Source organism: Lissotriton vulgaris, chromosome 2_1 (genome assembly GCF_964263255.1).
Source record: "Lissotriton vulgaris chromosome 2_1, aLisVul1.2, whole genome shotgun sequence".
NCBI lineage: Eukaryota > Metazoa > Chordata > Amphibia > Caudata > Salamandridae > Lissotriton > Lissotriton vulgaris.
The window spans coordinates 1,828,132,323-1,828,158,005 of NC_141687.1; the positions used below are offsets into that span (position 1 = coordinate 1,828,132,323).

At 48.9% G+C, this 25,683-nt stretch overlaps 1 protein-coding gene across 7 annotated transcripts in view; it reads right to left on the minus strand.

The window, feature by feature from the left end:
- Positions 1-4,627: 4,627 nt before the first annotated feature.
- Positions 4,628-25,683, minus strand: part of KIF23 (kinesin family member 23) — a 208,610-nt gene continuing 187,554 nt past the window's right edge. For all 7 annotated transcript variants that reach the window (XM_086957943.1, XM_086957945.1, XM_086957940.1 and 4 more), the window contains 4 exons: positions 24,784-24,872; positions 6,417-6,498; positions 5,990-6,060; positions 4,628-5,373 (listed from right to left, as the gene is read on the minus strand). In XM_086957943.1, coding sequence (XP_086814069.1) covers positions 5,358-5,373; positions 5,990-6,060; positions 6,417-6,498; positions 24,784-24,872 — 258 coding nt within the window. In that variant the 3' untranslated portion in view covers positions 4,628-5,357. The remainder of the gene's footprint in view (positions 5,374-5,989; positions 6,061-6,416; positions 6,499-24,783; positions 24,873-25,683) is intronic.

The following is a 25,683-nucleotide window of genomic DNA, read 5'->3' on the forward strand; positions in this document are numbered from 1 at the left end:
ATAAAGATAGGAGCGGGCCCCCTTCCAAATTAGATCATCTTTGAATCCTGAAACTACTTTCTACGAAAGGAACTCAAGACTTCTTCTCAAGATTTTTCCCTTGTGACTAAGGAGTAGTCACCCTGCACCCGCCGGCACCATCTAAGAACACTGCAGTTTGCTGCACGTCCTTCCTCCGGAATCCGACCGACCAGCACGACGAGACCTGGCTTCCCTGGCACCTCTGACCTCTACCTACATCATCAGCCCAGCTGAGATCCGTGGGTGTGACGAGACCTCGAGGGACCGGCCATCTTCAGAACTGCACGACACTTATCCAGCACGACCGCCGAGGGATCCTCGAGTGAGTGCTTTGGGGTTCGAGAAGCCCTAACCCTGAGCAGCTCCAGCACCGAAGTCCAGCCCCCCAGCATCCACCAGATCTGCGTGGGGCCCATCTGCTCTTTGCTGCTCACCGCGTTGTCCGGCTACTTGCCTGCTGGCTTGTGGCCCTCTTGACGACGCTCCACGACGACAACACCGCTGGTCTGGTTGCTCCAGACTGGCCCTTGCTCCCCTCCAACAGAGGAGCACCCCGTACCCTCCTGGTCCACTCCAGACGCCATTTTAAGTCCACCGCGTGGGCTTGCATTTGCCAAGACTTGTTGCCCCAATCCTGGGTCCAGCGACGTCGACAGCAGATACCTTTGTGGGACAGCTCGCACCTCCATCCTGGTCGCCGACAACGCCTCCTGGTCCGTGAGACTGCAGAGCCCAGCGTCGCCCACTCACCTGGTCGAGGTGACTCCATCCGGTGCCATCCTGGTGCCCATCTAATCACTGGCTAGTGATTCAGAACTTGGTCCCCTCTGCTTACAGGTGTCTTCCATCTTCGATCCAGGCTTGGATCACTTCGAATCTCTTCACTGGTTGCCTGCCAGCAACTTCTTCTTTCAGGCTCCATAGACTGCAACGAGGATTCCCGACGTCTTCCAGACCTATGCATCCGCAGCCCCTGGGATAGGTAAACTCAGCATTTCGGTGCTCCAGCATAGCTTTGCTATCCAAAGGTCCAGATCCTTTTTCGTTTCAGCTCTACCTAGTCGGATTCGTCCGATAACACTAACTTTACGAAATCTAGCAACCATAGACTTTGTCCCGCATCCCGCATGAGTGCACACTCTGCACCCGATCTCCCTAGGCCTCCTGCTAGTAATCTGAAGGTTCAGAAGTCAAGTCCTAGCGATCCTAAAGCCTATTAGAGTAGTACTTACCTGCTAGTAATTTCGCATTCCACTTTTAGAGTATATGGTTTTTCGTGCCCCCCGGGCATTTGTGTAAATTGTGCGACTTTGCGTATTTTCTTAAGAGCTTTGTATTGTGCTTAGCGCCCTGTCCTCATAAAGAGTCCAGGGCTGTTGTGTTCTAAATAAATATACTTTATTTTCATAACAACTTGTGTGGTGTCCTTTCACTTGGTGTTCAAGGGGTATATGTAATGGTAGAACAGCTGGCTTAACACGCCCTCTAGAGTTTAGCCTAAAGACTGCTCTTGTCCATGCTACTAGGATAGCTGGTCTAACGGTTGACTTCCAACCAATCATCAATAAGGGTCGTTTGGAATGATACACAGTGATCACTAGAATAGTGAGCACTACATATCAGGCCAACTTCTCACAAGGCCGAACTGGAAACTTAAGCTGTAGAGGCCCCGTAGGCGGCGACGGGAAGCGTGGCAGAGATAGAGACCGTGGAGGAGGCCGCGGTGGAGGAGGAGGAGGATTCTCCTTAGGCAATGGAGGAGGCGTAGGTGTCCTGGGCCTTTAAGGCGAATAGGTCTGAATATTCAGGGTTCGAGGATCTAACCACTCTCCTCCTCCTCTTCTGCGCAGGCCATGACAAGGATGTTCTCGAGGCTGACCTCTTTTCAGACTAGCGCCGGCGCCGCCGCGACCGGGGGCTCGTGGATGCAGAAGGCAGGCTGACGACTGAGGCAGGGGACACAGTCCTGGCCCTTGATCGTCCCCACGACGTCGATTTCCCTTCCTCGATGTCGAACGTCTCGACGTCAATACATCCCTCGATGTCGACTCTTCTCTTAGACGTCGAACGTCGAGTCGACCTTGTCTGCGGTCGCCACAACGGCGAGCAACGGTGCCTCTTGGACCCATCCCAACATCGATGGTTTCTCGACGCAGATGAAGTCCTAGACGTCGACCTCATCCGAGGTCTCAATGTCGGTCCCCTCGACGGCGAATGACGGGGAGCAGATGGTGGTCATCCCTCTCGACGCAAACGTCGAGGCTATCGACGTCGAAGGAGATCTGTGCTGTTTCCTGGCCTTTCCTTGACTGGGGAGCCCCCCAGAGCCCGAACGGGCAGAGGATGAAGACAGAGTCCCTCCATGCCCGTGCCCACCTGGTTCCTCACGTCTCCGGAGCTCCAGGCCTTGGGGACGAATCTTCTCCCTGTCCCTCAGGGTCCTCCTGGAGAGGGATTGACAAATCTCAGTCTTCAGGGACATGAAAGGATGGGAGACAGAGGATACACACTCTGTGAGCGTCAGATTTAGCCTTCTTCCTGGCACACTCAGGGCACTTGTCGAACAAAGCTGGCATATTCGATAAAAGAGTGGACAAAACTGGCCAAAACCCCAGCAAAAGGAAGAAGAAGCAGTAAGACTTCGAGTGAAACACTCAAAACACTTGAAAAGTGCCAAAAAATAGAAAAAACACCCAAAAAGGGAGAGCTCAATGCTCCAGGGTCCTGCTAGCAGGAGCCGGAAAAAAGGACTGAAAGTAAAAGGACTTTGCCTGTGCATGCTGGGATACAGAGGGTCTCTGGAGAGTTCATTAAAGGCATGGTATCCCTTTTCCAGACACGTAATGGCAGCCTTTTGGGGCTGGTCTGTCCATCTCTTCCTCTCTATCATTCCAAGGATTTTGTGAAGGGGAAGTTTCTCTATGGGTGAAACTTAGCAGATTGTGTTAAATGTGATATTGGTGGAATATCCTTTGCTTTCCTATTTGAAGTACTGGACAGTGTAGCCTTGTAGGTATAGGCTGCATTATTGGTCTTTAATCTTCTCTTAAGTGTCTATGCAGGACTGCACAGTAGACAGCTTAAGAGATTACTTTTGATTGTTCCGGGGTCCACGCACATGGGCGGGACTATTCACTTGGTTATGACTATACACAGATCCCCTACTACAGATGTTCTGCTGCAGTAAAGACTTTAGGTGCAGGTCCACACTCTTGACTTCGACCCGGAGCAGGAAGTTCATGTGGTATTTTCGCAAATCTCTGATTTCTATTTGTTGACAGACTGATAGCGCGCCAGCATCGCCTTAACTTTTTGAATTTATATCTACACCACTTAAATAATGAGCATTTATGAAACGATTGTCTCTTATTTACAATCCATGAAGTAACAGTTGATTTGAATTTTCTCCACAGTGATATTCCTTGTGGGGCATTCAGTTCTACAGTTTCAGAAACATATTTCTTATCCCCAATGTCTTGGTGTTTTACCATGTAGAGCTTAGCTTCACATTCTTGGATGGCATTCAGATTTATCTGGGCACGGTTGTTGCAGGCCTTGAGTCCTGTGCTGAACCCAAACACTTCGTGGGGATCTAGGACAGATGTTTGTGACAGTCGCTACAAGGTTTAAGCCCTGTAATCTTACACGGTGACATGCACACTGGAAGATTTAAAGAGGAAAAAAAGTTAAGGAATGAAGAAAGAGTGGTGTTCTGGATCCGCGCTTGAAGATATGAAAACAAAGACTAGATAGCATGCATGCGTGGTGCTATAAATAGCTCTGCAGGTCTCTTCTGCAGTGGAACAAAGTTAGCACAGTCACATGACGCCACCTCAGGACCACTTCTTTTTGAGTTTCCAGATCAAGTCTGGTGCTTGGGGATATTCACTAGGTGAGGAATAAATGGCTAGAAATATTCAACATAAAGGGTTCATTATCATCCCATTCAATATTTCAAGAACGAATCCAAGAATCCATTTGTGTACACCAGGAAGTTTGCCTACCATAGTAAGACACCAAATACAATGAGAAAAAACCTAAAAACTAGCAAACAGATTCTGTCATACAAATTGCTACTTATTTTTTGAATGATGAAAAACACAGACATGAAGCTGCTCCCTCCATATTTATATATTTCTTCACTGCATATTGTGGAGCTCATGGTGGTGAAAAAGAAAAGCGCACAGAAGCACAAGCTAATGTGAACAGCTGGACCACATCATGTGGCAGCCTTATTAATGATTCAGCGAAAAGCATGTGAAAGTTCTAGACAAAATACAAATGGCTAAATTACACACCGCATACCCTTCTATAACCAAGCTGCATAAATAAATATTTATTCTCAGTCAAAATAAACCTTGATCCACAAACTTTCATGGTGTGAAAAACACAAACAGACCTGGATAGAAGGGAGAATACAGAAAGAATCACCTTTAGTGTACACCATCACCTTGCACAATGACAAAAAGGGAAAGCTATCCTGTAGCTCATTGGTCTATTGCCTTCATACAAAATTAAGCACTAAGGGAGCCTATGATCATCGCTTTGCATAAGGAAAAGAAACAAATATCCAACTGCTTTTCTCCCAAAAACATTTCAAAGAAAATCCCTTTACAAAAGTATTTATTAACAATGGGGTCTTTGTGATTGGCAGCAAAAGCTGTTTTCTCTGCTCAACATCCCACTTCAGTCCATTCCATCTACAAACATTATGAAAGTTCTTATGATTAACAGCATATACAAATATCTTAACAAGATATTCTAAAGTGCAATCTTGCAAACAAGCAACTAGCAGCATTGTTGTACGTGTAAACACGATTATAAAAATTTGCCCACTCCCCTTGGAAAAATGTCCAGAGGTCCACACACATTAAATACAGGATCAATATCGATCAAGGTTTCCAACTCTTATTACTGGTCATGGAGAGCCTGTGTACGCGTCGTCCTAGTAATAACGCAAAGGGTTCCTCCTTAATCCCTGCATGCTCTGGAGTCAACTTCTGAAAACCTTTCATGATTTCATCACTGTAAAATACTGCACAATATTCATAGAAAAGTCAATGCCATCAACGAGCAAAAGGAAGTCATAAATTACTAAAAGCAGACTATTTATAGAGCGGGTGTGTATAATATAAATATAGAAAGTGTTCGGAAGCATGGGTGCCATTAACTCCCCCCTGGCATTTGCTTCTCAGCCAAGCACTGTCGCTGAACAGTTTAATATATACATATATCTTGGGGCAAGTCTTGTAGTTTTTCCTCGAGCCACTGCACATTTTGGTGTCCAAGGACAGTCTGGTTCCTCTTGTTGCAAGACAATGTGTTCATGTCATGGTTCAGGGCTTCCTGCGCCTGGAATGAGAAAAGGAAGTAAGAAAAATCCACTTGATGCAATCATAACACAACACATCTTAGTATATTGAGTCTTGGTGTCTGTCATTGCAGACTTCTGATACACAGCCAGGCACCAAACCACTCCTTTTGTTGTGCAAGCTTCAGCTCCAGAGGGCCCAACACCACTATTTTCTTACTACAGTACAATCGGGTAAATACATTCACACGCTAACCTAGTATGTAAGCGTGCCATCCCCAGACTACTAGGTGTTCACAGCCCCCCGGCCCCCATCTCATAACCAACCTGCGGTTATACAATCGAGAAAGGTAATCTTTGGCCCCAATTTTACAGCCTAGTTTATGGGATAATATTTTTGCCTGTACCCAGTGTGAACCTCTTATCAGCCATATGGCCATGTGCATGTCTACATCTACTATGCGCCCATTATACACAGCAAAGTCAAGTGTGCTACCAATACCCTATAGAGTACAGGATTAGCACACTTTTCCAGAAAATTATTAAAAAGCAACACCTTTTGTGGTTTCAGAACGCCCTTCCAGAGTCAGCCACCACAAAAACGTTTCGGCCTACAGATTGTGAGCTCTGTGCTCACAGTCATCTAGCATCACTTACTTGGGTACTGCATGGTGCTGATATCCAGGGCCGAGGTTAGACCCAGCCCTCATCTCTACGGCCACAGAGCACTGGGAACACAAAAAGAAATCAGCTATAATTGATTATCCATAAAGCACACCACTACCCTGCCGACCCCCAATATATGGTCAGAATATCTGGCAAAAGGAAACTTCTTTTCCTTCAATAAGACAAAACCGCGAAAATACCATGACCCAGGAACACGTGACTGAATGCCAACCTCACCCCCAACAACAAAGACATCCTGAAAAAATCTCTATACAACGACCCTTTGAAAGACCAAAGTAGCGTGAACCCAGTAACAAGCTCCCTGACATGGCTGGTTCTGAAGCAAAACAAAGTATATGATCAATAGCTACAGATGACTGGAAAAATCAATAAGGACCACTACTGTTGCCGCACTCACCCTGGTCTCCACATCTGTCCACTCAGACTCTGTAGTGTCCTCTTGCTGGGCGTGCGCAGATGGGGAGGAGCGTCGCTTACGGCTTAAAGAAGTTATAATGAAAAATTGTAAGAACACACCCAAAAGGAATGCAGTTTATGCAGAAAACATGAACTGAGTATGCAGCTTAGTTAGACCACTTTTACAATACAAATCAAAACACAAAGTCAATCAACAGGATTTATTCTAAAGCACAGCACCCCAATGACTGGACTACTTTCATTCGATGAACTGGACGAGTTACTTTAGAGGGACACAGAGAACAGATTGAGTAAACAGACTGATAAGAACATTAGGTAAAGAGTAGCTGTAGCCAAAGGATCGATGTCTTAACGACACCCGGGTAGTGGCAAATTCAACCACGTTGGCTCATGCATGCTTATTCCGATTACCGGCATGTCATTGACAAAAAGCCAGAAATCAAACTTAGATTTCGAAACTGAAGAGCAGAGCCCTGGAGGAAATCCCCACCAAAGGTCAGGACCATCAAGCTTGAACCAGACTCATAGGCCTCAAAGACATAACATGTGTTTAAAGAACTCTAAGTTGTCTGTACTCATCTTGAAAATACCCAAGTGTAGTGCAGGGATAACTAAATGAGCCACTGGTTGTTCCCGGCCATCATTTTCTATATTTTTGTATAGACATTTCAAGCCCTGTGCTAAGTAACACCAGCATGGAGGGTACAGGAACATTCCCTAAAACACCCAAGCCAGTTCTTAAAACAACCTTAGGACATGGTGCTTTAAAAAGAAAGGCAGGAGATTATTATTAGATGACTATGCGCTTGAGGGGAAGGCAAAAGTCAACACGTTATGGTGTATTCTAAATCCACACTCAGATTCTCACCTCCTCAATCTTCCCATGTGCCAGACCAGATCCAGAAAGAGGAGACTGATCTCATGCACCAGCAGGTGAGGCCAGCAGCTCCATCTTGATAACATCATGGATTGGACATGCCAGAGCTGTAAATGGCACCACCCGGGGCTCTAAAATCCACTTATTTTCCCCCACACCCTTGGAAAAGCTGAGACAAGTCTGATAACAAAAGAATGCAATGGCCAAAATGAACCTGATGCCATACAAGCAGTACACCACTCAGAACCAAGAGGCAGACATGATGGTGAGGAATGAGCTGAAGAATAAGTAGATTGACAATAGTCTTTCTTTTGTATAGTCTAAGTTGAAGAACTTTTTCAAAAATTAACACTTCTACGCGCAGACTTCTCACCTCTTGAATCAATACCAAAGCAGTACAACACATGAAGGTAGGTCTGTGGAACAATTCAAGCCTCGAAGATTCCATAGAGTGGATACACAACAAGACTACTCAAACACCCTATAGTTAGGAAAAATAAACTGAAGAGGGAATCCACCACAGACGCCAGCATCATCCAGGGAAAGAATATCTTTGAAATATCATAAGTGGGCACTCGACCAGTGTGGTAATCTCCCAATGTACTTGTCAGCACAGTTCAGTGCAGACAGACTGACACAGTTCTCTAGACAACCTGCCCCACAGCGAGGAGCAACGCCTGGCAGGGGGTATGCCCGTAGTCAGACTTAAGAGTAGACCTCATGCAGAAGGCGAGATGACTGGGAAGCATTCTCCTCTGACATTCAGAGCAGGGTCCAAAGCAAGACCTGGAGAAGCAATGGCCTCGCTAATGGACAAGGCCCATCAGAAGATCCTCCTTCAGCTCACTGGCGGTAACAAAGGCGCCAACTCAGACGAGGCCCAGATCGTGCTTCAATAGGGCAGGCACTACTGATAATTAGCATTGGCTAAACCAATATTTTAACGCATGTGGCGTGTGCTTTACTTCATATTCGTGTGTGACTGGGAAATTGAGGGATGGGAGCAGCACATGAAAGAAAAAGAATGCAAATCACACGTACACCCATGAAGTGTTTAAGGAAAATGAAAAAAAGTCGTTCTCTGAATTTTAACAGTGGAAGGACACAAGTCATCTTGTCTAAAGGGTGGAAAATGGCTATGCCTGAGGGGAGGAACGAACAAGGAGGGGGCAGGAAAGCCATACATTACCAAGCAAGCAAATGAGCGAACAGGACAAGTTACTTGCCTTCGATAAAGATATTTCTAGTAGATAAATTATCTCACCACAGACCTTGTGAATAATCCCCAGATGTCTCATTGGATCTGGAAACTCTGAGGAGTTCTGCGCACCACTAGGTGGCATTATCCGGCTGCACACCAACATCGTTGCGCACTATAAGTAACATGCCAAGCTGCATTAAGCTCCACCCATGTGCAATGTCAGTTACTTTCTAGGGTGTCCGCGTCCTCAAACGCAGAGCCCAATAGCAAATTGATATGATCAGTGAGCGGATGTCTAGATTGGGATGTTTTAAATGGAAACGTAGTCTAGTTCACATCACGGGAAGGTAGGAGGCTTAGTGAGGAATCTGCGATAAGTATCCACCAGAAAGATAGTTACCGATGGTAACCAACTAGTTTTTCCGATGGATATTTCTATCCGCAGTATCCTCACCCAGTGAATAGATACCATGGCAGTACTTCCCAAATTGGTGGATTTGTAAACTAGTTCAGACCAAAAAGTCCTGCAGGAGAGAGCAGACAAAATGCCCCTATCAACAGACCAGGCTATCGAGGCAGTAGTGCTTCATGAATGTGTGTACCACCGCCCACATAGAGGAACAGATGTCCAGAACCTGCACTCTTGATGCCTATGCAGTGCTAGTAGCTTTGGACCTGCTGGAATGGGCAGACAAGCCATCTGGGGGATGCTTTTTTACCAGTGCATGGCAGATTTTTATGCGTAGAACAGTGAATGGGGAGATGTTCTACTATACCCTTCTTTGCTCTGGGTAACCCAAGAAAGAGACAACAGTCAAATGTATGCGCGCCAGCATGATTGATATAGAAACGTAACACTTTTTTAGGGTCCACGTGATGGTCTCCTCATTCTTAATGGGAGGAGGTGGAGCAAAGAATAGTGGGAGGGATGATAACCGGACTTATGAAAAGGAGTAACCACTTTTGGTGGAAATGAAGATCAGGTCCTCAAAACCAACGAATCCATGAAGAAGGTGGTGGTATAATATAGATTTACACAAGAGTCTGAAGTTTGCTTACATGTCTAGCCAATGTCATGGCCATGAGAAAAAAGGTCTTTCAGGTCACAAGTCCGCACGGGCAACTGTGCAATGGCTCAAAGGAAGTGTACATCAGACATGCGAGGAGCAATGAAGTCCCACTCGGGCTTTGATAGAAACAACGTTACAAAACACCTTATAACAGGCGACTTAAATAACAAATGTTGATATATATAGAGAGAGAGAGAGAGAGAGAGAAAGAGAGAGAGAGAGAGAGAGAGAGGAAGAGAGAGAGGAAGAGAGAGACAGAGGGAGAGACAGAGGGAGAGACAGAGGGAGAGACAGAGGGAGAGACAGAGGGAGAGACAGAGGGAGAGACAGAGGGAGAGACAGAGGGAGAGGCAGAGGGAGAGGCAGAGGGAGAGGCAGAGGGAGAGGCAGAGGGAGAGGCAGAGGGAGAGGCAGAGGGAGAGGCAGAGGGAGAGACAGAGGGAGAGACAGAGGAAGAGAGAGATAGAGAGAGAGAGAGCGAGAGCGAGAGCGAAAGAAAGAGGGGGAGGGGAGAGAGATATAAATAGCCCTTAGCCGTGCCCAAAGTATGTCCTTGCTGGACAGGGACTGAACAACTAAAACTTCAGAAAAAAACATTGCTTGTAATAGGGCGATTTGTTGTTTACCGCATCAATTCACACATTTTTCCCAACTGCTGCCATACACTGCAGCATGCATAAGTGCCCTTACTGAATTGCTAGCTCCATATATGAAAGCCAATGGAGATTTTATCTTATTAGGAGATTTCAATTTTTATTTGGATATTAGTGATCATCCGGACACCAAAGTTTTTCTCTCAGACCTTGCTCTCTTAGGTCTACACCCAAGAAATAATGAACCCACGCACTCAGGTGGTCATATCCTGGACTCGATTTTCACCTCCCATCCAAAGGTTCATTGTTACCCCCCTAAGTATGTCTTTTGGTCTGATCATAAATTGATAAACTTCTCTTTTACACACACTACCCTTCCATTGAACCACTTGGCCACTCAGTACACTAAACGCAGACCTTGGCATAAAGTAACCTCTGCTAAGCTTGTGCAAGTATGGGAACAGCCAATATCTTCTAACTCCGATACCATCGACACTGCTCTCTCCAAGTTTAATTCCACTCTGACGGCTGCTATTGACACTCTTGCCCCTCAGAAAAACGTAAAAAAATCTACCATGGCTAAAAGGGAAGCCTGGTATACTGAGGCTCTAAAAACTGAAAAACAGAGATGCAGAAAATTAGAGAAACTTTGGAGACGAACAGGAAAGGAGGAAGATAAGACTCGTTATCTGGAGGTAATGTCCTCCTATTATAAAAACATAAAAAAGGCCAGGAAATTAAGCCTCACAACCCAAATTGGAGAGGCAGGTAACTCAACAAGAAAACTCTTTAAAATTATTCAGACCTTTACTAACCCTGAGGTATGCGAGAGCCCTAACACCTTTACTCAGGTTCTGTGTGACGATATATCCCAATATTTTGAAGACAAAATAGAAGGGATATATAAAAAAATCACCGCTGTCTCAGACTCTCGGGGAAATGAAGCTCCTGAAATATCCTCTATGCTGACCTCTGAAAGAACTCTCCAGGCTATCCCAGAAATAACTGCTGAGGACCTGATCATACTGATTAATCAAATAAAGACTGGTTCCCCTAATGACCTGCTACCTGCTAAATTCTTCTCCCCGCTAATCGATATAGTAGGACCCTCCATCCAGAAACTGCTTAATCTCTCATACGCTGAGGGTATGCTCCCATCAGCCTGGAAGAAAGCGGTAGTGAACCCTATACGAAAAAATTCCACCTTGCCTGGTCTGAACTCTCCAACCTTCGCCCGATTTCTCTCCTCCCTTACATTAGCAAACTGGCTGAGAAGCACGTAAATACCATCCTTTCCGATTTTATCGAGGCGACAGGGGGCCTGGACCAATCACAATCTGGGTTCAGGCCCAACCACAGCACTGAATCAGCCCTTCTTTCTGTGACGGATCAGATCAAAATGTCACAGGATAGAGGAGGCTCCATGATTCTAGTGCTGTTGGACCTGTCTGCAGCCTTCGATACCGTGGATCATAACATCCTTCTCGGCCGGTTGCAAGGAGTAGGAATCGGAGGCCTAGCACTATCATGGTTGGAGAGTTTCCTTTCCGGGAGATCACAATCCGTCAGCCTGGGCCCCTTCTGTTCCATCTCCAGGGGGCTCACGAAGGGGGTGCCACAAGGCTCCTGCCTTAGCCCTACATTGTTCAATGTATATGTGGCCCCCCTTGCTGAGATTGTGCGGAAGTATGGGTTCACACCGATCTCCTATGCTGACGACACCCAACTCCTCTACCCTTTCAGCTCTCTTGACTCTAAAGTCAAAGAGAATTTTGCTGAGGGTATGAGGGCGGTGTCACATTGGATGGCGAAGAACTGCCTCCAATGTAATGTCACAAAAACTGAGGTCATGCTTTTTGGGAAAGCAAGCATTCTTTGGTCCCCTGACTGGTGGCCAATAGATCTTGGCCCAGTACCGTCACCTAAACATCATGTGAAGAATCTTGGGGTGAAACTGGACCAAAAGCTGACCTTGAAGGAGCACACCAATTACATCGCAGGATTATGCTTCTACACTATTGGCCTGCTTAGACGTGTCTTTCCGTATCTTCCTGCTTCTTACAGGAAGACACTTGTGCAGGCATTAGTGACCAGTCGTCTGGACTACTGCAACGGCCTGCTGACGTTAGCAAATGCTGACGCAGTATGTCGTTTGCAGGTGGTCCAGAACACGGCAGCAAGACTGGTTATGGGGGCACCAGCTAGGACCCCCTCCAAACCCCTGCTCAGGGAGCTGCACTGGCTCCCAATAAGACAGCGCGTCGATTTTAAGATCTGCTGCACGGTCCATAGATGCATCTATGGCACAGGTCCTAAATACCTGTCTCAATCTTTGGTGCCATATCAGCCCAGTAGGTCCCTTCGCTCAAGCAGTCAAGCCTTGCTAAAACCCCCGTCCACAAAGAAGTCCAGACAAGGAGACCGGGCCTTCTCCTCAGTCGGACCTGCCCTATGGAACAGACTGCCCCTTGAAGTCCGAACAACCACTAATCACCTATCCTTTAGGAAAACACTAAAAACTATCCTTTATCAAGAGGCATTTCTGCCCATCTAATTAATGTTCCTTATTCACCGACTGAGTTTCCTACTGCTGGCACAGCGCGGAGATACCCTCACGGGATTGATTCCTGCGCTTTAGAAGAATTTAAATAAATAAATAAATAAATATATTGAGAATTCTTGGCAGTGGCAAGATCATCAAGTCTGGGTTTTCCCCATTGCTGGAAAACAGCTTTTGCTAGCTCAGATTGCAACTGCCATTGGGTGATCCACTACCCCACCTGGTGGTTCACCACCAGGTAAATGCCTTGGTGGCGCAGCAACTTCCAGAGGTGCAAGGCTTCCTGCCAAAGGGCTCAGGATCCCACCCGCCTTGCTTGTTGTAGTACCACATGGTGGCTGTGTCGCTGAGCACATGTACCAGCTTCTGTTTGATGGAGTTGCAAAAACAACAAGTGATGGACTGAATGTGGATCAATGTCACACATGTTTGATGGAGAGCAGGAAAGCCTTAAAACGCTAAGTGAATAACCATCCAGTCTTGGTTTCGCGGGGCTGGTTCCAACGCCTTAACTCGGCGCTAAGCTGGTTCTTGTGGGAGGGGGGCGCTGCACGAGTTGCCCTGAGGACTTGCTTCCAATCAACATATACCGGGGGCTTGGCCACATCGGATGTCCCATCGTATTACCAGGCGTCCCACCTTTTGGTATTAAATCACTGATGGCATGCAGATTGGAGCGACCCCGCATATGCAGTGGAGAGGGCCTTGATGGACACTGCATCCGTTCACACACTGCTATACTAGGCGCCGCTCAGGAAGTCTCTACCATCTATTACGCAGGTAGCCTTTCAGATATGGAGACAGGCATTGCGTAGGATGGGCTGGTGGAATGTGCTTAACCAAGAAACCCTGTTGTGGCGTAATGGTCGGTTACCTCAGATGGACACAGTAATAGGCTTCCGGGATGGGACGCGATCAGCATGTCTACCTTAGGGGACGTTATGTCTGGGTGTGTGCTCAAGTCCTTCGATAATCAGCGGGAAGAATTTGAGATGCCGAGAACCCAATTCTATAAATATCTCCAATTCCGCCATGCCATGACACCATATATTGTGGGGCTGGAGGACCTCCCTGAGTTTAGTCTGCTAGAAGCTAACGTTTTTATGAGGGACCTACCCGACAAGAAATTGTCCAGAATATACCAAACCCTTGTACGGCACAGCTCCACTGATCTGCAGCGCCTCAAAAACTACATGGGAGCAGGATGTTGGGGAATTGGATGAGGAAGATTGGGTGGAGGCGTTGAAGGGTCCCAGGGGAGCTGCAATTACCACGCGCCTACGACTCGTCCAATTTAGATATTTGCACCGTACATATTACACAAGACAGCGCTTGTGGAGGGCGGGCTTGATTGCGTCCCCCAATTGTCTCAGGTGTGGCTCGGAGGTTGGAAGATTGATGCATACAGTATGGGAATGCAGGGCGTTACAGAGATTCTGGACGGGGGTGCTCCAGTGCCTGGATGAGGTTCTAGCCTGGGTGCTCCAGAGGGACCCTAAACTGACACTGCTACACCTCATGGCCGGGGCGGGGGGCAACAGGTACAAGCGCCACCTACTCCTACTGGGATTAACATTAGCAAAGAGATATTGCACGCTCATGGAAGGCGCCCCAGGCTCCATCACTCACGGCATGGAAAAACAGGATGGACTTCAATATGGGGCTGGAACAACCTATCTATGTGGCACTGGGGCTGCCCGCGGAAACACTAAGATCTGGAAGAGGTGGGCGGACTATCGTGGCCTGGAGCTGAATCCGCCACCTGATGACAATACCGACCAGCCTCCCTTATAGCCTGACAGTCATGGCAAAACTGTTGAATTACCGATACACATGGTACACTATATACAGGATGTATATGATACAGGTGGAGCAGGCAGCAGCGAGCGGGGGTGGGGGAGGGTGGGAATTGTGGGTGGCGGGGTGCTCGGTAGATTACCTTTTGTTTTGTATATTCTGTTTCATTATAAGTAATTACTGCATTTGTGATTATTACATTGATAATGGTGATTGTCTCTGGGTGACAGAGCATTGCAAAATATTTGCTTACTATGCACTAAATAAAATCTGTTTGAAAAAAAAAAAAACGCCAAGTGAATCTCCCTCAACTTTAACAAAGCTGTTCAGTCGAGTCACAGTCGAAGACCAGGTCACTGATTTCCTCCTCTTAAAGATGGGGTCTCCAAATCAGCAGTAATACACCAGTGATCACAATCCACTCTGAGTGGGGTAAAAAGATGGGCCTTCCACTGGCCAGCAGGTTAGTAGCCACCACTACTGCAGATCTTTTGCAGTCTCCTCTGAAATCTGGATTCAATCCAACAGATTTCCCAGGTGTTGTGCTCACTGGTAAGTGAGGTCCCACTACAGAGTCCGCATGTGGCATTTGCCACCAGCAGGAAGCCAACAATCCCAGAAGCCTCCGTCATCTGCACTTAGATCCAGGACAGAGACAAACATCGGTATCATGACCCAAAACCCCAGACTCTAATTTGACTCGTTGATAGTGAACTCCCAACAAGGTTAGGAGGTTCATTCTCTAGAGGTGGTGGATGACTGCCTGGTGAGAGCAAGCCTTCAATAGGCAGTTGTCAAAGTAGGGAAAGACTGGTATCCGACCTCCATAAATGTGCAGCGACCAACGTAATCACTTTTGATAACACATGATACACTGGTGAGACCAAAGGAGAGGACTGTGAACTGAAAGTACTCCTATCCCACAGTGAACCACAGGTTGAACCTTCAGAACAGGGATGTGAAAATAAGCATCCTGGTGGTACAAGACTGCCATCCAGTGTCTAGGACAAACCAGACTTGGGTTAGCGTGAGCATCTTGAATTTGTCCTTCGGCAAAAAGGTGTTGAGGGCGAAGATTTAAAATGCGGCACAAGGAAGAAGTTAAAATAACACACAGTTCCTACTTTCAAGGTGGAAACCCTTTCTATGACTCTTTCCTGCCATAAGATGGACTGATTGTCCTCTGCCAGGAGGAGAAAGTCTTCTTCCCAAAAGTCTCTATTTTTTGGGACTCCATATCCGGAGAGTGGTAGGAAAGACATTGAGGTTAACCGTAGTGATGGATGTCTGTACCACCGCATTCTGGAGTTGGATGCTTCGCAATTAAAGCAGGATCTCCAACAGAACAGTTGCTGGAAGTCCGAAGGTGGAAGTCCGAAGGGATGGACATTGGATCCTTGGGGCCAAAGATGCACTAGAGGTAGCTGGTAGAGTGCCAAAAAAATATGCAGAAGAGCATCCCTGAAGGCTTGAACCTGCTGTAACACTCCCAACAGGCCTGGAAACTCAGGGTGTGTCAGGATCAAACTAGAAATTGGCTCCGATGGGAGTTGAGGAGCAGCTAGAGGGTCTTTTTCTTACTTCGATGTTGTGTTTTTTCTTTGACTCAGCCAACGACTTTCACTGTGACAACGTCCTGCCACAGGAGGAACTTGGAAAGCAGGGATTGGCCCTTCGTTTAGACTTTAACTAGTCACAGAGCGGAGTCATCTTGTGCTTGGTGACAGAGTATGGTTTCTGATTCCCAGATGGGCTTTCAGGGCATAATCACCACAAGCCTTTAAGTCATGGTTCGACACTAGGCAACACAGACTTTGTGAGGTTCTATCAAAACCCTTTTTGCGACAATCCCTGCATGGTTTAAACCCAATGGTTTTAGGGGGTGACATCCGGAAACTTTAAGAACATTTCTCCAACATTCAACAAGAAATGTTATACAGTACCCAGGACCAAGACTAAGGAGAAGTTTCAAATCAAGGAACAGAAGTCAGCACGCATGGGTGGCACTGCTTATTACTTCTGGAGCAAAACGAAGTTGGTGCAGAGCAGTACGATGCCACCTAGAGCCTGTAGGAGAACTGCTTTGAAAGTTTCTAGATTCAATCTGTTACCTGGGGATTAATCTAAATGTGAGGAATCTAATAGTTTACCTGTCTGTGTAGTTTTGAAGCTTGAAGATCTTTCTGGATTTACTATGCTGTGCAATGTTCTGCGGTCTAGTGGTTGGGTCCGGAATCGTAGTCTTTTCCCTCTTTTTTTTGTAGCCAAGGTGGGCTTCGACATCCCACCTTTTGGTGTCCTTCCCGTGACGTCGGCACACTTCCTGCGGAAGCTCCCACCCTTGGGCGCCATCTTCGGATTCTTTTTTTCTCATTTTGTGTTCTGTTTGCGAATCCTTGGCAATGTTCAAGTAAGTGATTTACCCGCTTTGTCCTTTAAGGTGTCCGTTTCAGTATTGTCCTTGGCTTACCACCGTCTTCTCCAGCCTCATCTTTCTAGTGGAGGTGGGTGGGTTCGCTAGTGAATCCAGAAAGCTCTTCAAGCTGCAAAACTACACCATGAGGTAAGAAACTATTTGTTTTGCCATGTACTCCTGAAAATGTGTAGCGACAACCACCATCACTTTTATAAACACCCAAGGGTACCAATGAGGTTAAAAAGGCAGGCTGACAAACTGAAAACGCTCATGGACCACCCTGAACTGCAACGTTGCAGAACAGTTCCTAAAGGATTGCAGGGTGTGTGAAATTAGCTGCCTTGTAGGCCCAAATCCACCCTTCAGTCTCCTCGATCCAGGGCAGATGGAACTTAGGTCATCATGAGTATCTTGAATTTGCCCTTTCACAGAAAGGTGCTCAGAGGACAAAGACCAAAACTAGGACAAAGGCCTCCAACCTTCGGTATACTGCAGTAGCAGGAAAATCATCAAGTCCCGACTTCCACTGAAGGTATCCTCTCCATTGCTTCTCTGGCCAAAATGTGCAGAGGGCCTTCAAAAGCTGCACTTCTGCCTATGTGTTAGGTCATAAAAGGAGAAAACAATCTTTAGAGAAAAGGGTCTAGATAAGTCCAAGGAGTAGCTCTGGAACAGTGTTAGAAAGTGTGTAAAGAAAGGAAGTGAAGACAGCAAGCATAGGTGGCACTTATATGAGACTCCAGGCATTCCTTCTGGAGTGGAAAGAAGTTGGTGTGGAGCCGCACAACACCACTGGCCAGCATTCATGAGCACAGCTTTGAGTTTCTGGATCCAGTTTGGCACCTGGGGATATTCACAATGTGCTTAATCTGTGGTTAGAAGTATCTGTCAGAAACTGTCTGCAGGGGAGACCTAAAAAGGGATCTCTGGTTGAGGCAGAATAGGCAACTAATAGAACTCGACAGTAGAGGGGGTAACAATTTACCTAAAAGCACTGCAATAATGACAAAATTAAAGAAGACCTCTGAGTAAGAGGGTGCAGAAAAAACTAGGAACCATTACCTCAGCCACAGCACAATGGTGCTACAGACATTCTATGGTCTCTAAAGAATGATGGGGCTTGAAAGACCTTAAGATACTTTTCACCTGCTGTCAAATTGATAAAAATAAAACGCTTCCTTTTTTGTGCCCTACTCCACCAGTAGCACCTTTACTTGAACTGTATTATATTTTTTTATAGATTGATTTGCACTACTAAATTTTATATATACATATATACATACACACCAAAAATCTCTTATGTCTCTGGACTCAACCAATTTCTCCAAACTCACCTGAACTCTAGTTTCACTCAGAATATCTGGTAAAGTCAAAGAGGAGGGAACAGACAGTTTGCTCCATTTACAACAAGTGGCATGATGCGCAACAAAAGACCAACGCCAGAGTCAATGGTACTACAGAAGTCACAACACTGTCCTTCCCTAAACACTCATGCTGTATCAACAAAATTCCGCAAACCTCAACAATACTGGCATGAAAATATTTTTGACCTGGAGAACTAATTCTCCATGCAGACCCCCTTTGGTCTCTCAAGATTGGTGGGACTTGGAAGTACTGGAGCTTTACAAAATATGGCTATTGTGTTAATGCCATTCTTCTCTTTACCCAATGTCAAGGTTCGGCAGATTACTTAACCTAGTTGACAAACCAGAATTAGAGCTTGGACTCAGGACAAGCCTTTCTAGTTAATGAATGCTGGATTACCGAATCATATCTGCTCTCTTTAATTTGCCACAACATTACATCTAATCAAACAGCAACATCCCTGCTCTTAATGAGATGTAATTGTCTATCCAGTCAAGTTGAAATATTTAGGTTAAAAAAGATTTTATGCAAAGGAGGATTTCAAATAAAGATTGGAGGGCTCCTCTGCTTGTCCTCTTTAGGTCGGAGCAGCGACATCCACTCATTTCAAGACTCAAGAGTTGGTTCTGGGGTCAGTACACTGGTAAATAAGATCTCTCACAATCTGTGAATTATGGATGCTGTAATTTCCATGGTCTCTCTAGAATATGGAACATGAAGTAAGGGCATCGATAATACAGCATCCTATGTAATTTCAATTTTGCTTATTCCAGAAAATAATAAAGAACAATTTAAGGCGTCAGTCTGGATCTGGAAACTTTTGCGTAGCAGTACCCCTGCGCGTCGGTAGGCGTCCCCTGCGGCTCCGCGTCCGTCGTCGTGCGCCGTGATGACGTCGCTGGAGTATATAGACGCCGCCTCCGCGCGCTGACGTCAGTTCTTTGTACACAGCTTTTCCGCGCCAGAAAACGCAGAGCCATGAGAGAACCAACACTGGTGCCATTCGAAACTAGGGCCCTGAAAGGGATGTCCTTAACCCTAGGTATCAGTTCGCAGAACGGGGAGGATGGGTGGGTTCGGTAAGGAATCTAACACTAACTAATGTTTCTTACAGATATATCGTTACCGAAGGTAAGAAACTTGTTCATCTGAAAGAAACACGTTAGTGTTAGATTCCTTACCTTAGAATAGATACCCCAGCAATACCAACCCCGGTGGTGGGTCTGCGAACCAATACATTCCTACACCAGAAAGTCCCGGAGGACAGAACGGCCAAAGAAGCCATCCCTCCGGACTTGACTGTCCAGGCAGTAGTGCCTCGCAAAGGTGTGCAGCGAGGCCCACGTAGCCGCCTGGCAAATGTCCTGCAAAGGGACTCCCCGGCCCAGGGCAGTAGTAGCCGCCGTGGCCCGAGTGGAATGGGCCCTCAGCCCAACAGGGGGCTCCTTCCGAGCCAAAGAGTAGCATGCTTTGATGCACAGAACGACCCACCGAGAGAGGGTACGTTTACACACCGCCCGTCCCTTCTTCGCACCCACGTAGCCAACAAACAGTTGGTCATCCACCCGGAACTGGCGTGTGCGATCCATATAAAATGAAAGCGCACGTTTTGGGTCCAGACGGTGGAGCCGCTCTTCATCCTTCGAAGGATGCGGAGGCGGGAAGAAGGAGTGGAGGGTAATGGACTGCCCGATGTGAAAAGCAGAAACTACTTTGGGCAGGAAAGAAGGTCTAGTTCTGAGAACCACCTTGTCTGGATGAATGGACAGGAAAGGAGGTTGGACAGAAAGAGCCTGGAGCTCACTCACTCACTCTCCTGGCAGAGGTGATGGCAACCAGGAAAGCCGTCTTTAAAGTCAGGAGACGGAGAGGACAAGAATGAAGGGGCTCAAAGGGAGCACACATCAAAAAGGTTAGAACCAGGTTCAAGTCCCACTGAGGCATCACAAACGGAACAGGTGGATACATGTGTGTGATGCCCTTCAAGAATTTCGTTACAATTGGGGGCTTGAACAAAGAAGGCTGATCAGGAAGCCTTAGAAAGGCTGAAAGGGCCGAAAGGGCCGAAAGGTAGCCCTTGATAGTGCCCAGAGCAGAGCCCTGCTGGGCAAGAGAGAGAAGAAACAGAAGAACCTCGGAAAGAGGGGCAGAAAGAGGATCCACAGCCTTTGCTGTGCACCATGCCACAAATCTGTTCCACCGACAGGCGTATACCGACTTTGTGGAGGGACGCCTGGCTGCCAGAATTACATCACAGACTTCAGGAGGCAAGTCAAATGGCCTCAACTGCCGCCGCTCAATCTCCAAGCATGGAGGTGGAGACTGGACAGGTTCGGGTGGAGGACCGTTCCCTGCTGCTGCGACAGAAGGTCCTCCTGAAGGGGCAGGCGGATCGGGGGACCGACTGACATGCTGAGTAGCTCGGGATACCAGTACCTTCGAGCCCAGTCCGGAGCCACAAGGATAACTTGGGCCCGGTCGCGCCTGATCTTCTTCAGCACTCTGGGCAGAAGTGGTATAGGCGGAAAGGCGTATAACAGACCGCAACTCCACTCGCGCCGAAAGGCGTCGCCGTGAGAGTGCCGTCTTGGAAACTCCAACGCGCAGAACTGATGACATTGCGCGTTCTCTTCTGTGGCGAATAGATCTAACCAAGGCTCTCCCCATCGCAGAAAGAGGCCTTGCGCCACGTCCGAGTTCAGACGCCATTCGTGATCCATCGAGCACCGACGGCTGAGTTCGTCCGCCCTGGCGTTCAGGGAACCTGCCAGGTGTTGAACCGTCAAAGTCACGCCCTGACGTTCCAGCCACTGCCAGAGGCGCAGAGCCTCCTGGCAAAGGGTCCACGACCCCACTCCGCCCTGTTTGTTGCAGTACCGCATGGCGGTGGTGTTGTCTGTGAACACCTGCACTACACTCCCGTTGACAAAGTGCTAGACGAATCGCGCGCAGCTCCAACAGGTTGATATGGAGCCGGGACTCCGCCGGAGACCAGATGCCTCTGATCTCTGCCTCTCCCAAGTGGCCACCCCAGCCCTGGAGGGACGCGTCCGTCACGACAACGTGCTCCGGTTGGGGAAGGGAGAGGGATCTGCCTCTGACCCAATCGCGGTCCGTAAGCCACCACTGCAGTTGTCTCGCAGTGCTCTCCGAGATCAAGACGTGGTCGGACAAGTTGCCCTGATGCTGGGCCCACTGAAACTTTAGGTCCCACTGCAGAGCCCGCATCCGCCACCGGGCGTGATGCACCAGAAGGATGCAGGAGGCCATCAGCCCCAGAAGCCGCAGCGTCAACCAAACCGAAACCCGGGATAGCGGCTGAAAGATGGGAATCAAAGCCTGTATATCCCGGACCCGCAGTTCCGGAGGATAAACCCGAAACTGCGCCGAGTCCAGAACTGCTCCGATGAAAAGGAGCTTTTGAGAGGGACACAGGTGTGATTTCGGCACATTGATGGTGAACCCCAGGTCGTGCAAGAGGTCTGCCGTCATCTGAAGGTGGTGGACGACTGTCTGGGGCGAGCCCGCCTTCAACAATCAGTCGTCTAGGTAGGGGAAGACTGAAACCCCTAACCTGCGCAGATGGGCTGCGACCACCGCCATCACCTTTGTGAACACCTGTGGGGCGCTGGTAAGGCCGAAGGGGAGCACGATAAACTGAAAGTGCTCCTGGCCTACCGTGAACCGCAGGTAACGCCGGTGGGCCGGCAGGACGGGGATGTTAAAATACGCATCCTGCAAGTCCAACGCTACCATCCAGTCTTGTGGGTCTAGAGCAGCCAAGACCTGAGCCAATGTCAACATCTTGAACTTCTCCTTCCGGAGGAAGCCGTTGACGTTCCGTAGATCCAAGATAGGACGGAGGCCCCCCTTGTCCTTCTTGGGTACCAGAAAGTAGTGGGAATAGCAACCACGCCCTACTTCTGGCCCAGGAACGCGCTCGATGGCCTCCTTGGCCAAGAGGGCCGTAACTTCCTCCTGCAGAAGCGTCAAGTGGTCCCCCGACACACGGTGGTTCTGCGGTGGCATGGCTGGAGGAGTGGTCTCGAAGGGGAGGGAGTAGCCCCTTCGGACGATTTGCAGCACCCACCTGTCCGATGTAATTGTGCGCCAGTGAGCGTGGTGATGGCGAACCCTGCCACCCACCGGCGTCACATGGGGCCGAAAGCACGGACTAGGAGGACTTTGAGGCAGATGCTGCGGGGGGAGGTGTGGCCAGACCCCGCCGTTGTCCCCGACCGCCGCCTCGGCTGTTTCCACGGCCGCCACCGCGTTGAAAGGATTGTTGCGGCGCGTGGCTGGCAGCACGTGTGGGGACGCCCCTTCCTTGGCCACGAAAGGAGCGAAACGAACCAGTCTGCTGGCGCTGGGTCGAGAGACACAAGGACTTGGCCGTGACCCTGGAGTCCTTGAAGCGTTCCAGCTCGTGGTCCGCCTTGTCGCCAAACAGGCGACAGCCATCGAACGGCATGTCCATCAATGCAGACTGGACATATGCCGAGAAGTTGGCGGATCTCAGCCAGGCGTGGCGACGAATCGCCACCGTCGTTGACATAGCTCTGCCTAGCGAGTCGGTCGTATCAAGACCACACCGTATAGAATATTTAGCTGCGTCTCGGCCCTCAGCCACAGCCTTGCCGAGTTTTGCCCTCACCTCCATGGGGCATTCAGGCAGCAGGTCCGCGACCGTATCCCACACAGAGTGGGTGTAGCGGCCCAAGAGGCAAGCGGTGTTGCAAGACCGCAGTCCCAAACTCAGGGACGAGAAGACCTTCTTGCCATACTGGTCATACCTCTTGGATTCCCGATCGGGCGGGGCCGACGGGAATGCGGTCTGGGAGGTAGAGGCCTGGATCACCAGACTCTCGGGGGTGGGATGGGTGGACAGGAATTTGGGGTCGTCTGGACAAGGACGGTGGCGTCTGGCCACGTTCCGATCAACCGGCGAACCTGAAGCGGGCCTGGACCACGTGCCCAACAGAACGTCTGACAAGGCTTCGTTAAACGGCAGCAGTGGCTCCTGTGGGCATGACTGCGGTTTGAAGACCTCGGTGAGGATGTTAGGCCTCACGGCCGCGACGGGGAGCTCAAGGTGTAAGGCCTTGGCAGACCTCATCAGCACCACTGAATATGCAGCTCCCTCCTCCGACGTCACGGAAGGAGGGGAGACAAAGCCAGGGTTAGGAGAGTCGTCCAGACCACTGGCGTCCCCCAAATCACCTGTCCAGTCCGGGTCATACTGGCACTCACGTGACAGAGGGTCCTCAGACCCCTCCCAACCTTCCCCGTACTCTTCATCATCTCCATACTCGGAGTCAACGATGTAGACCGGCTCCTCGGGGTTCCCAGGCCCCATCGGCGTCGAGCGACGTCGGTTCGAATCCGCGTCCGGAGTCGGGGAAGGAATGGGGACGGTGCGAGCCGGCGCCGGACCTCCGGCGCCGGCAGACCACCCGGCGTCGATCCCGAAGGCCCTTGCGGCGCCGGGGTCGGAGCCGTCGGCGGCACCGGGCCCGGCGCACCCGATGGCGTCGAGTCACCCGAGCCGCCAGGGCCCCCAGACGGGTTCACCGGGCCCGAAGACGCCGGAAGCCCCGTCGGAGAAGTGAGCGCTCTCATGGCCATGAGGAACGCCTCAATCTCCTCAGGCGTCGCACCTTGCCCAGGGACCGGAGGGTATGGAGCAGGCCGCGCCGGCGACTCTCGCGGAGCCGCGGGTCACCCGAAACCTCGGCCGCGTCGCGCGAGAGTCGGGGGTACGATGACGTCGCCCCGACTTCTTGTGTTTCTTACCCGAAGAGCCCGACGAGTGGTGACGACTTCCGGAGCGCTCGGCGCGGCTCCGCGACCGCTCCCTTGAACGCTACCTGGACCTCCGGCCGGACCGGGACCGCTCCCGACGCGGGGCCGACACCCGGAGCTCAAGCAGCTTGCGGGACCGCTCCCGTCTAGCCTTGTTAGTGAGAGCCCGGCAGTCGACGCAGGCGTCCACGTCGTGGTCGGGGCCCAGGCACCGGAGACAGAGTCGGTGATGGTCCGTGACCGACATCGTGCGGTCACAACCGTCACAATTCTTGAAACCGGGCATCCTACCAGGCACCAAAAAGAGATTAGAAGTTAAACAAGTTGGTCAAAAGACCGGAGTACTGCTCTTCGGATCTGCGCTTACTGGAGCGGAAAAAAGAAGAACTGACGTCAGCACGCGGAGGCGGCGTCTATATACTCCAGCGACGTCATCACGGCGCACGACGCCGACGACGGACGCGGAGCCGCAGGGGACGCCTGCAGACGACGCCTACCGACGCGCAGGGGTACTGCTACGCAAAAGTTTCCGGATCCAGACTGACGCCTGGGGATATTCTAAGGTAAGGAATCTAACACTAACATGTTTCTTTCAGATATGAATATGTTAGGCATACAGTAGCCATCCAAAAACCTTTGTCTGGTGTGCTTCAGAGCATTACTTACTTGGAGCCTGTAGGAGACTCTTGCTTCAAAGTCTCGATCTCTGTGAACTGCACAGACTGCCCGCCGCCGCGAGTCCTGTATACATCACCCTGTAGAGGGAGAAGTCAAAGAAGGATTGAGTAGGAAGAATTGAGTGTAGAGATAATGGGCACATAACATTGACGTCTTTTAAATTTACACTGTCCTCAAACATGAAGGGACATTTAGGGCCCACAGTATCCACTCCCGAGACACCAAAAGACAGTGCCCTGCTTCCCTTCACCCGTGATTTAGCTGGTGCCATATGAAAATCTAAACCACATTATACAAAGGAGGTCAAATGCACATTTCAAAATTTAAAGGCTGTTGTGCAAAATCCAGACAACAATGCAGCCCAAAATGTCAAGTCACTTACAACTTATTGTTTTCCTTCTGCAGAAGGGCTCTGGTGTTCTAGGGGGGAGGACGTTGATAATAAAGTAAAATTCAATGCAGAGGTGCGTGCACTGAACGGAGAGCATTATCACGGTTTGAAAACTATATTAAATTCAGACAATTAAAGTATTACACTTATCATACTGTACAATAGGCACTGCCACTTATAAAGGCCATTCTCTCATTTTGCAAGACTAGCAGCAGGAAAGCGGAGGGACAAAAGATCCCAAGTATAAACGTAGGTCCCTGGAGGAGTCCCAGAGCTAAATAGAACCATTTTTCAACATGGGTACTGCTCTGTCTAAAGCATAAGTCCACAACGGAATGGATTAGAAACCCACCCCACTTATTACTAGTCTCAACAAACAAGTTACTTACCTTCGGTAACGCTATATCTGTAAGAAACAGTAGTCCGTATTAGATTCCTTACCTTAGACTATCCACAGGCGTCAGACTGGATCCGGAAATTTTTGCGTAGCAGTACTT